The sequence below is a fragment of the Anomaloglossus baeobatrachus genome, chromosome 12 (assembly GCF_048569485.1).
Source record: "Anomaloglossus baeobatrachus isolate aAnoBae1 chromosome 12, aAnoBae1.hap1, whole genome shotgun sequence".
In the NCBI taxonomy this organism is placed as follows: domain Eukaryota; kingdom Metazoa; phylum Chordata; class Amphibia; order Anura; family Aromobatidae; genus Anomaloglossus; species Anomaloglossus baeobatrachus.
The window spans coordinates 34478778-34492223 of NC_134364.1; the positions used below are offsets into that span (position 1 = coordinate 34478778).

At 45.6% G+C, this 13446-nt stretch overlaps 1 protein-coding gene across 1 annotated transcript in view; it reads left to right on the plus strand.

Annotated features, from left to right (window-relative positions):
• Nucleotides 1-13446, plus strand: part of LOC142258517 (uncharacterized) — a 163936-nt gene that overhangs the window by 143624 nt on the left and 6866 nt on the right. Inside the window, exons 20-21 of the mRNA XM_075331139.1 lie at nt 5581-5751; nt 11851-12076. Of these exons, the coding sequence (XP_075187254.1) occupies nt 5581-5751; nt 11851-12076 (397 nt within the window). The remainder of the gene's footprint in view (nt 1-5580; nt 5752-11850; nt 12077-13446) is intronic.

The following is a 13446-nucleotide window of genomic DNA, read 5'->3' on the forward strand; positions in this document are numbered from 1 at the left end:
CCCCACTGTGCCTGCAACTATTAGATTCCCCGACACCGCTTCAGTCGAGGCTCAGGACATTAGGCCCAGTCGCTTCATCAACCTGAAATGTCTCAATCTGTGGTTTTGCTAGTAATATTGTCCATCCTCAGTTTGGCAGTATGGAAAGTCCAAACGTCCCTGCCCTTCAACATCCCTCAGAACATGGAACTTCACGTCAATAATCCTGGCACTCTGGACAAACCTTGACCAACAGTGCAAGTGCAGGACATCATTAGGTCTCATGAATAGATTTAATTCCTTCTTTTGCAACTATTAAATGCTTTCGGTTGGGAAGACAAATCTCAGCACACACAAGATTCGTTTATATTGACTATCCTTGCCTTATTATGACAGACATACAGTGTGTCCACCCATATCCTGTCCACCGCCATTAACTTGAGAACGGCGGCAGCTATAGGCATAGAAGTAGTGTCTAGGTGTAGTAAAGTATTCATGCGCTACGCAGTGAAACCACCTATAGCGCCACCTGGTGGAAAACAACGGAGTTAGCATTTTTATCTCGAAAACGGAACGAGATAGAGAAAAAAAGTGAATTAAAAAATTGTAGGGCATCATCAATTCAATACGAATCGACACCTTGCATACAGAAATGCTATGATATGAAACCCATAACCCCCCCAAAACATTGAATGCTGGTCACGCATATGGCGCTCATTTAACTTTGATGCACAAAGTGGCCACCGTCAGCTGCAATGCACATCTGGACTCTGGACAGCAAACTGTATCTTGCTGCACGTTGTGCAATATGGTAGTGACACGTTTGCACAAGCATCTGTGATACGTCGTCGTAGGTCCTGCAATGTTGGTGGAGGGGTCGCATACACCTGCTGTTTGATGTGACCTCACAGAAAGAAGTCCAATGTGATCAGGTCAGGTGAGTGGAGGCCACTCCATGCAGCCACCATACCCAATGACTTGTAGGAAGGTCTCCATGAGGTATCGCTTCACGTCCGCAGCCTTGTGAGTTTTACACGTTCTAATCATAGCATTTCTGTATGGAAGGTGTCGATTCGTCTTGAATTGATGATGCCCTACAATTTTGTAATTCACTTTTTTTCTCTATCTCGTCTTGTTTTCGAGATAAAAATGCTAACTCCGTTGTTTTCCACCAGGTGGCACTATAGGTGGTTTCATTGCGTAGCGCATGGCTACTTTACTATACCTAGACACTACTTCTATGCCTATAGCTGCCGCCGTTCTCAAGTTAATGGCGGCGGACAGGATATGGGTGGACATACTGTATAGGTGGTTTGTCTCCTATTGAGCGTCCTAGTTCTGTATCTGGGTTCAGTTGTATCTGCTCAATAGTGTTTGGGCTTGTGCTGACTTCAACCATTTGCCGAGAAGCAGTCGGATGCCTCCGGTTTCTTTCCTTTTCTCATTTCGAGTGATATCACTTCGTTCTGATTCATTTTAGGTCTTTGCAGTTCCTTTATATTTTTGGGTGACATCTGTGCCATGAGTGGATATAGTCACTGTGCGAATGTTTGCAGGGTCTCACCTGTTACTTTGCCATTATGAGAAGATATGAATACTGATTCATTTTGGCAATGGTTATCATCCGTTTTCCACCAAGGCTAAAGGCCCTGTTATACGCAACGATGTATCTAACGATATATCGCCGGGGTCACGGATCCCGTGACGCACATCCGGCATAGTTAGCGACGTTGTTGCGTGTGACAGCAAGGAACGACCGTTAATGATGGAAAATACTCACCTTATCGTCCATCGTTGACACGTCGTTCCTTTTTAAAAAATCGTTGATTGTTGAGCACGCAGGTTGTTTGTGTGACACCTCGGGAACGACGAACTGCAGCTTACCTGCAGCCGTCGGCAATACGTAAGGAAGGAGGTGGGCGGGATGTTACGTCCCGCTCATCTCCGCCCCTCCGCTTCTATTGGGCGGCCGCTTAGTGACGCCGCAGGACGCCGCATGAACAGCCCCCCCTTAGAAAGGATGCGGTTTGCCGGCAACAGAGACGTTGCTAGGCAGGTAAGTACATGTGACGGCTCCAAACGATTTTGTGCGCCACAGGCAGCGATTTGCCCTTGACGCACAAATGACGGGGGCGGGTGCTTTCACCAGCGATATTGCTAGCGATATTGTTGCGTGTAACACCCCCTTTACACTTTGGGATTGTTGTTACGTCACCACCGGAATCCGCTCCAGCGACTTCTGCTCCGATCACCAGACGACGACGTGTTCCTGCCGTGTATGGTGCTGGTGATGGGAGTGGAGTCGATGCCAGCGGCATCAGTGGGCGCGGGCTCCGATCATCCACTGAGCTGGGTTATCTTGGGATCTGCATTACCACTGGCTGACTGTGGGTGGCGTGTGTCTTCCAGCTGAAGTTGCCAGCGTTCAGCTACAGCCAATGGGAAGACACCACACCCTTCTTAGTTCCCCTCCTGTCTGCTGACCTCTGCCAGAGATAGTTCTGATTTCCTGGCTCCTGATCTACCCTCTTCTGTTGTGTGATTCCTGTGTGCTGACTTCTGCGTGTTTTCTGACTACCCTTCTGCCTACTGTTTTGTACCTCACTGCCCGATCCGGATTTGACCTCTGCTACGTTTTCTGATTACGTACTTGCCTGCCGATTCTGTCCCTGTTCTGCTCTTCCTGGTTTGACCCTGCCTGACGACTACTCTCATCGGACTGCAGCCTTCCACAGGTAGTGATCTCCAGGGCCCTGTGTAATTCCAAATCCCTGTATAGGGGTTAAAGGGTTTCAGGTTTCTGGGGGTCCTGCTGGGTGAGTGGCTTCCCTCTAGTCTGTCCATTACATCCCATTACATCCCATCCCAGCATGAAGAACAGAGCCTGGGGCCGGGACACAATCTATTTATATACAACAAACTTTGCATATAGACCCTTTAATGGTGAAAAATACACATTTACGACTTTTATTATGGTATGCCATAAAACTACTTTATCATGTATGCGGAACTCCTGAACATCCTTTATAATGACCTAAATCTGAAAAAATCGTCAACCATCGTACGCTGCTATATCTCCATCTTTTCCACCACAAATGTGTACCCTATAAAGTGTTCACCTTTACATCTCAGTGCCTTTGCAGCGAGACGTGTGACAAGCGTGTTATGGGCTTGAATTGTAATGCCCTCTTGGTAATGTAATTTGTAAGTGGAAATATTTTCATTCAAGGTGAACTGCCTTGGGGGAAAGCCAAGAGGCGCACAAATGAAAAAAATAATTCTCTAAACCCAGTTTAAGATTTATACAGGACAAACTGTAAGGAAAATTACTTTTCCTGTCACATAAGCCGTAAAATGGTCAAGCTGCATAAATTACCACTTCTGCTGAATATAAACTACAAGGGTCAAATATGCAGAGTCTTTACTAAATACACTTATTAGAATTGCTAAATTCACTCAAGTGAAATGAATGGAGCATAACATTTATTTTACCATCCCAGTATATTAATAGTAGGACAACTATAGATTTTAAAGGGGATCTGCCAGTAGGAACAACCCTCCAAGGACGTCTTTATAGTCTTGTAGGTCATGGAAAGGTGAATACAATGGTAGCTTGATATCTGCAATCTGATTTCGTGTTCCAGAGAAATCAATATTTTTCTTAATATGTAACTGAGATGTTAAGGTCTATGGGGCGGATATAGATGTCCCCGAAAATCTGCCTCCAGAGATTATTTTTAATGAAAGAAGGAGTTACCAGCGTGAGACATGTAGATCAGGAAAGCAGACTGTCGGTCATTACATGTCTCACACTGGTAATGCCTGTCACAGGGTATTTGGCTCTAAACTCGCCGTGTGTCATGGTGGCATCTGACGCGGTTTACACTGCAGAGTCTGACACTATGCCTCCTTTGGTGCTTCTGAGTTAGGCTGGATTCACATTAGCGTATGACATCCGATGCAAGAGCATTAGAGGAGATTTGCTAATAACCCTTGGCTCCCACTTATGGTCGTATCACAGCTGTGGAGAAGAGGGAGAGAGTGATCTTTCCATCTCCTCCACTGTCAGCCTGTGCGTATATTGCACTCGGATGTCATCCGCGTGCAGTCTTCTGTTTCACTCCCACCTATAGACTTGTATGGGTGCGAGTGATGAGAGACTCGCAGACAATCTCAGCATGCTACGATTTTTATCTTGGTCCAATTAGAGCTGAGGAAAAACTCGCAGATCTGAGCTGCAGCATTGTCTTACATGGGGCCGAGTGCAATACGAGATTTTCTCACTGCACTCGTGCGAGTCATACGTCACTGTGATTCTGCTCTTACTCAGACAAGTATGGGTTTTCGAGCAGCTGTGTTCTCATTAGTGATCGGGCTTTCAGGAGTTAATTTCTGCTAGCCTGCTGGTTACCTCTTGGATCACTTGTTGTGGGAGACCCATCACAGTCACTCTCCACCTTTTTAAGATGCAGGAGCCTGTCTTTCCATGCCGACTATAGCTTTAGCTACATCGGTCCGTGTGCTGTTGTATCCCAGGCCTGCTGGTGGTTGTATTGCTTGGTGCTTTGAGTTGTAGTGGAGTAGTTGTAGTAGAGTTCTCTCATCTCATTGTTTCCTCACTGCTCTTATTTTCCTCCTTATCATTTGTTGTCTAATATCTCTGTGTGAGGGTGCTGTGGGATCGAGGTTTGGTTCCCCTCTTTGTCCTTACCTGTGGGTTCTATCACTCCTGTCCCGGCTCTCCCCTGGGGTCAAGTTAGAGGTGGTATTAGATCAGAGCTGTACAGGGGCAGGGCAAGGAAGGCAGCCCAGACATAGTCACCATCAGACGTATCTCTGGGATCAGGGACAGCTAGTGCCCACCTATCCTGAGGGCCAGTTTAGGAGCCCCAGTCCACAGTTATCCCATCACACCCCATGATAATGCCCCTTTTATCTAAAATAAACTCTAGAGGCAGATTCTCAGGAAGATCTATTTAAAGCTCAGAGCTCTTAACAACTCATTTGCATATTAATAAAAATGTGGGTATCCCTGGAATAAAATATTGGATTGCAGATATCAAGGTATCATTTTATTCAGCATCCTGTGACCTGCATGCAAATATAGATGGGTTAGGACGGTTGGTCCTACTGACAGATTCCCTTTAAGGTATTGTACATGAATAAAAAAAACATGGACGCACATGGGTTTTGCTTCACACTAAAGGTCAGCTCAGTTAAAGTTAATAGCGCTGAGCTGCAATACCAAAGCCAACCTTTGGACAGGTGTGGAGCCGTTTATGGAGGAAAGCAGTTATGTTTTTCTAACCCTATAAAACCCCTTCAAGCAGAAATGTCTTATGTTAGTATGGTAAAAAGGTTTTCCATTCACAGTCATGAGATCTGATATTATGATAAGCTATCACTGATCTGCATGGACCCAATAGATGGGACTGCCATCTATCCCATGGAGGGCACTTTTTTGTAGACAGGTAGGGCTCTTTGCAGTCAGCTTTGACTGACCGGTATGTTTCTTTGCATATGTCTGTCTTTTTTTTTAATTTTGCCCATGCTACTGACTCTTTCCTCTATTTTATGTTGCTGTCCCTTATATCTCTACAGCTTGGTGTGACGGCTGAGCTGCTGACAAATCGAGGAGTCATCCACCAGTTCATGGGGAAGTTACCCAATGCAATGCGGGATTACCAGTCAGCGATTGCAGCAAACCCGAAATATTCACTGGCTTACTTCAATGCCGCCAACCTGTTTCTCCATAACCGGCAATTCTCACAAGTAAATCACTCCGTCTGTAGATTACTTATTTTTATTCTTTATTTATTTTAGAACACATAAAAAAAATATTACAGTTAAAGAGATCAATAATATCAGTTCAAGGAAATAAAAGTGAGAAAAATTAGTGCAGTAACGAAGATAAAGGGGAGAAAAAAGGGTGATATGTCGAAGTAATGGAGAGGGGAAGGAGAAATACAAAGGGAGGTGTTACGGGGGGCTGTCTGATAATAACCTAAAGGAGTATCAGACAGTTAGGGTCCACCGTGCAAAGACTCTGCTGCAGACTATGGCAGAGTGCAATACCTCTGTTAACTCACAGAAGGATATAATAAGTAAGTAAAGCAATTCCTCCCTTACTTGGAGGGTGTGTGGAATGATCTCTGTTAATAATCACAGAGAAAAAGGCAATGTGTGCGAAATGGCACCTACCTAGGTCCGCTCTTCTAGTGGTGCAAAAGAGACGAACAGCAGCGTAAGCCGCACAAAGCTCCTACCTCTGTTCGCTCCCCTAGTGTGCGAGGATACGAACAACTGCCAGACGCAGTATAAGGAACGTTACCCTAGCGGCAACGTCCACCTACGAGTCGAACCACAAGGCCCAGCCAGACCATGTGCCTCAGGCACCTGCCTATGTCCGCTCCCCTAAGAGGTAAGGATACGGACAGCAACCGAAGCTGTAAGGTATAAGAACGCTACCCTGCCGGTAGCGCTCACCTAGCATAGACAGAGGAATGCCTAGAGGAACGCGCAGAGAGCGTCTACTCTTATGCATGAACCAAGAGGACTGAGCGCCATGCGGCGTGTGTCAGGGTCTTATATAGACTCTGTGCCTCATCCAAGATGGAGGACACCAGAGCCAATCCGCTGCCAGAACGACAGAAGTGACGTCATGCTGGCCTATCACCGAGCAAGGCATCACAAGCACATGACCAGCGACCAATCGGCATAGAAGGTGTCAGAGACATGTGACCTCGTGTCAGCGATGATGTCACCCGCACATGTGCAATGGCTCCAAGATAGGACTTAGTCTCCGGCGCTCGCACATGTGCAGTAGCAAGAAATCTGGACATAGTCTCCAGTGTTCGCAGCAACCGTAACAGTAGGTCCTTTTTATGGTCTTTTTTTAAAAATCATATATATGCATTAAATTAGTGGATTTGAACTTGTTTAGGCATCAAAACTTTTCCCAAAGAGAATAATGATTAAAGTGGTTGAAAGAAAAGATCATATTTGGAATTTTTGTAGTAATTATCTATTTTGTAATGTAATACTGAAATTTGTTCATTTTCTTTTTTCTTTATTCGAGAAGTTTATCACGTAGCTGACGTTTTTCTGATAAAAGTTATAACTACTCGGCATAGGACTAAAGATGATCATAGTTACAGTCACGCTCGCCACCGGGTGATGGTACAGCGGCAAGCTAGAAAGAGGACCCACTGGACCACAGGGCGACCCTGGGCCTACCCTAACATGGGGTGGAGGACCGGGACTCTGACGGCTGATCCCCAAGACAGGGACAGACACAGGAGCAGGCAAGACACAGTCTCAATTGCAGATGGGGACCACCAGGTAGCTCAAGGCAGACAACACAAGCAGGATGGACAGGAAGGTCTCTAGCACCAACAGGGCATGACAGATAGGCAAAGTCACTAACAAGGTAGAAGACACGGCCAGGGCAGGATGGGTCTCTAGTACCAACAGGGCAGGCAGAGTCCAGGTACAGGCAGGGCAGGACTGGAACAAGGTGCCAACAGGCAGGACAGGCTGGTAGCCAAGTACAGGCAGGACAGGACTGGAACCATGTGCCAAGAGGTAGGACAGGTTGGTAGCCAGGTATGGGCAGGACAGGCTGGACTCAGGTGCCAACAGGCAGGATGGGCTGGGAGCCAGGTATGAGCAGGACAGGCTGAACGCAGGTGCCTACAGGCAGCATGGGTTGGGAACCAGGTACGGGCAGGACTGGCTGGACCCATGTTCTAACAGGCAGGACGAGTTGGAACCTAGGTTCGAGCAGGACATGACTGGAACCAGGTGCCCAACAGGGTGGAACGGGCTGGTAGCTCTTGACGAGTTTAAAGATATGACATATATCAGTGTGGAGTAGGATTCTGGCTAGGTGGGAGCAATGCCTAGTAGACCAGCGATACAAAACAATCACTGATATCCACACTGATGAGGTTAAATCCCCCGAAACAGCTGTCTGTGGATGGATACCTGGCCTTGGTATTTCCCTTGTCATATCTTTAAACTCGTCAAAGAGTTGGATATTGACTAAAAGGGCCACTTAATATGGTGGTTATGGTGGTCTCCTAAAAAGAGCCACTCCTTGGCTAGGTCCTTCCCAGAGGGATATCTGGCTATTTTCTGTGTCGAGACTCCTAACAGAGGTTCCACAGACCTTTTTTGATTTGCTTCTTCCCTAAATAGTTCATGCATAATTTGGAGGTGTGCTTTGGGTCATTGTCCTGTTCTAGGATGAAATTGGCTCCAACCAAGCACTGTCCACAGGGTATGGCATGGCCTTGTCAAATGAAGTGATAGCTTTCCTTATTCAAAATCCCTTTTACCTTGTACAAATCTCCCACTTTACTAGCACCAAAGCAACCCCAGACCGCCACATTACCCCCACCATGCTTGACAGATGGCGTCAGGCACTCTTCCAGCATGTTTTCAGTAGTTTTGCGTCTCAAAAATGTTCTTCTGTGTGATCCAAACACCTCAAACTTTGATTCATCTGTCCATAACACTTTTTTACAAACGTCCTCTGTCCAATGTCTGTGTTCTTTTGCCCATATTAATCTTTTCCTTTTATTAGCCAGTCTCAGATATGGCTTTTTCTTTGCCACTCTGCCCTGAAGGCCAGCATCCTGGAGTCACCTCTTCACTGTAGATGTTGACACTGGCGTTTTGCGGGTACTATTTAATGAAGCTGCCAGTTGAGGACCTGTAAGGCGTTGATTTCTCAAACTAGAGACTCTAATGTACTTGTCTTGTTGCTCAGTTGTGCAGCGCGGCCTCCCACTTCTCTTTCTACTCTGGTTAGAGCCTGTTTGTTCTCTCCTCTGAAGGGAGTAGTGCACACTGTTGTAGGAAATATTCAGCTTCTTGGCAATTTCTTGCATGGAATATCCTTCATTTCTAAGAACAAGAATAGACTGTCGAGTTTCACATGACAGTTTTCTTTTTCTGGACATTTTGAGAGTTTAATGGAACCAACAAATGTAATATTCCAGATTATCAACTAGCTCAAAGGAAGGTCAGTTTTATATCTTCTCTAATCAGCAAAACTGTTTTCAGCTGTGCTAACATACTTGCACAAGGGTTTTCAAGGGATTTCTAAACATCCATTAGCCTTCTAACACCGTTAGCAAACACAATGTACATTTGAACACTGGAGTGGTGGTTGTTGGAAATAGGCCTCTATATACCAATGTAGATATTGCATTAAAAAACAGACATTGGAAGCTAGAATAGTCATTTACAACAATGATTACAGTGTATTTCTGTTTAATTTAATTTAATGTTAGCTTCATTGAAAAAATATGCTTTCCTTTCAAAAATAAGGAAATATCTAAGTGACCCCAAACTTTTGAACTGTAGTGTACTAAACTGAAGCCGTTCTCTGGGTTACAAACCTCCATGTGTATGGGCATGTAAGAACCTGCTACTGAAGAATAAAATCACCTGTGGCTAATGGAGGAGGGGAGCACAGTCAGAGGGCACGACTCCATAAGGCTGCTTTCACATATCCGGTTTATGCCGTCAGGCACAATTCAGCGAAAAAACTGATGCGACGGATCCGGCGAAAAAACTGGTTCCATCGCATACATTTTTTCCATGCGTTCCTTCTGTTTTTTGACGGATCCATTGTGATACTGAGCATGCGCAGTTCAAAAAACGGATCCGGCGCCCCTAGCCTTCCATTATACAACATGCTGGACGGCACCTGATCTGGCGTGGTCCGTTTTTTTGCCGGAAACAAAATAAGTTGCATGCTGCGTCCTTTCCGGCAGCCGAAGAAATTTCGCCGGATCCGGCGGACGCCACATGCAACGCAAGGCCATCCAGCGCTAATAAAAGTCTATGGGGAATTAAGCGGATCTGACGCCGTATCCGTTTTATCCGCAATTCGCCAGATTGTGCCTGACGGCGAAAAACGGATGTGTGAAACTAGCCTAATCTAGACAAAAAAGACTGACGGCACTCCCAAAATGACAGATGACCATAAACATTGTGCCTTAATCTGGGTTACAAACCTCCATGTGTATGGGCAGGTAAGAACCTACTACTGAAGAATTACATCACCTGTGGCTAATGGTGGAGGGGAGCACAGTCAGAGGGCATGACTCCATAAGGCTGCTTTCACATATCCGGTTTATGCCGTCAGGCACAATTCGGCCAAAAAACTGATGCGACGGATCCGGCGAAATAACTGATCCATCGCATCAGTTTTTTTCCATGCGTTCCTTCCATTTTTTGACGGATCCATTGTGATACTGAGCATGCGCAGTTCAAAAAAAACGGATTTGTTGTTGTATTCCGTCATATACCAGATGACGACGAATCCGGCGCCCATAGGCTTCCATTATAAAACATGCCGGACGGCGCTGGATCCTGTGTGGTCCGGTTTTTTGCCGGAGACAAAAAACGTTGCATGCTGCGTCCTTTCCGGCAGCCGGACAAAGAAATTTTGCCGGATCCGGCGGACGCCGCATGCAACGCAAGGCCATCCGGCGCTAATACAAGTCTATGGGGAATAAAACGGATCTGACACCATATCAGTTTTATCCACAATTCGCCGGATTGTGCCTGACGGCGAAAAACGGATGTGTGAAACTAGCCTAATCTAGACAAAAAAGACTGACGGCACTCCCAAAATGACAGATGACCATAAACATTGTGCCAGAGCTACAATGGATGGTTTAGATCAAAACATATTCATGTGTATGAACGGCATAGTTACAGTCCAGACCTAAATCCCATTAAGAATCTGTGACAAGACTTGAAAATTGCTGTTCACAGACGTCTCCATCCAATCTCACTGCTATTTTGCAAAGATGAATGAGCTAACAACTTCAGCCTCTAGATATCCTAAGCTGGTAGAGACATAAGCGAGCATACCTGCCACCGTCGGTTGTGAGTCACGGGCAAATCACTGCCCGTGGCGCACAACATCGCTTACACCCGTCACACTGACTTACCTTCACTGCGACGTCGCTCTGGCCGGCGAACCGCCTCCTTTCTAAGGGGGCGTTTCGTGCGGCGTCACAGCGACGTTACACGGCAGCCGTCCAATAGAAGCTGAGGGGCGGAGATGAGCGGCCGGAACATCCCGCCCACCTCCTTCCTACCTCATTGCTGGTGGACGCAGGTAAGGAGATATTCGTTGTTCCTGTGGTGTCACACACAGCGATGTGTGCTGCCGCAGGAACGACGAACAACCAGCGGCATGCACCACCAACGATATTATAAAAAGGAGCGACGTGTCAATGATCAACGATTTTTGACATTTTTTGCGATAGTTGATCGTCGCTCCTAGGTGTCACACGCTGCGATGTCACTAACGACGCCGGATGTGCGTCACTAACGACGTGACCCCGACGATATATCGTTAGCGATGTCGCAGCGTGTAAAGCACCCTATAGCCCAAAAGACTTGCAGCAGTAATCGCAGAGAAAGATGGTCCTATGAAGTGTTGACTCAGGGGGACTGAATACAAATGTACATCATAATTTTCTTTTCAGATTTATATTTTTAAAATATTTATAAAATACATTTTAACTTTCTGGGTGTAACCAGAAAAAATGTGTAAAAGTTCACAGGGTATGAATATTTTTTCAAGTCACTATACTTTCTGTATAAAGTCATTGCTATTGATATCACTTGAAGTTTTGATGTCTGACGTATAGACCGATCTTCCTTATAATACACCTCTGTTGTTGCATTACAAGGTTACAAAAACCTCTTTCATATGTTATCATACATTTCAGATTTAATTGTGACTTTGCCCACACACATCTGTTTTGTTCAACTTCATTGAGTTATTTGAATAATTTTGTTGCTCATTGTTATTCCCTCTTTTCTCTGCATACTTTACAGGCTAAAGAATACTACTCCCGAGCTATAGAATTCGATCCTGACAATGAATCAGCCGTTCTGAACCGTGGGATCACAAATATGCTCCTACAAGACGTACAAGAAGCACTGGAGGATTTCCATAGGGTCATAGACCTGTGTCCAGTATCTTCTGCGGCATACTTCAATCGGGCTACTCTACATAACACATTGCATGAATACCAACAAGCTGAACGTGACATAACGCAAGGTGCCGTACTCCTCTCCTCTAGCCTTATTAACAAAGCACATTTTATCAGGTTTCAGATAGTGGCTTGATTTCTGACAAGGTCATCATGAGATAAGGAGCCTATTTTGAGACCATACATTATACTATGGTATTGACTCCTTTGTTCCTGGCTTAAGGCCCCGTCACACTAAGCAACATCGCTAGCAACATCGCTGCTAACGAACAACTTTTGTGACGTAGCAGCGATGTTGCTAGCGATGTTGCTAGCGATGTTGCTGTGTGTGACATCCAGCAACAACCTGGCCCCTGCTGTGAGGTCGTTGGTTGTTGCTGAATGTCCTGGGCCATTTTTTAGTTGTTGCTGTCCCGCTGTGAAGCACACATCGCTGTGTGTGACAGCGACAGAGCAACAACTAAATGTGCAGGCAGCAGGAGCCGGCTTCTGCGGAGGCTGGTAACCAATGTAAACATCGGGTAACCAAGAAGCCCTGTCCTTGGTTACCCGATATTTACCTTTGATACCAGCCTCCACCGCTCTCACTGTCAGTGCCGGCTCCTGCTCTGTGCACATGTAGCTGCAGGACACATCGGGTTAATTAACCCCATGTGTGCTGTAGCTAGGAGAGCAGGGAGCCAGCGCTAAGCATTGTGCGCTGCTCCCTGCTCTGTGCAGCTGCACCCTGTACTCTATACCCTATATACAGTCAGGGCCAGAAATATTTGGACAGTGACACAAGTTTTGTTATTTTAGCTGTTTACAAAAACATGTTCAGAAATACAATTCTATATATAATATGGGCTGAAAGTGCACACTCCCAGCTGCAATATGAGAGTTTTCACATCCAAATCGGAGAAAGGGTTTAGGAATCATAGCTCTGTAATGCATAGCCTCCTCTTTTTCAAGGGACCAAAAGTAATTGGACAAGGGACTCTAAGGGCTGCAATTAACTCTGAAGGCGTCTCCCTTGTTAACCTGTAATCAATGAAGTAGTTAAAAGGTCTGGGGTTGATTACAGGTGTGTGGTTTTGCATTTGGAAGCTGTTGCTGTGACCAGACAACATGCGGTCTAAGGAACTCTCAATTGAGGTGAAGCAGAACATCCTGAGGCTGAAAAAAAAGAAAAAATCCATCAGAGAGATAGCAGACATGCTTGGAGTAGCAAAATCAACAGTCGGGTACATTCTGAGAAAAAAGGAATTACAAAGGGTTCACATCTAGATGCAAACTATTCATCAATTCCAAAAATAGACAGGCCAGAGTTAAATTTGCTGAAAAACACCTCATGAAGCCAGCTCAGTTCTGGAAAAGTATTCTATGGACAGATGAGACCAAGATCAACCTGTACCAGAATGATGGGAAGAAAAAAGTTTGGAGAAGAAAGGGAAACGGC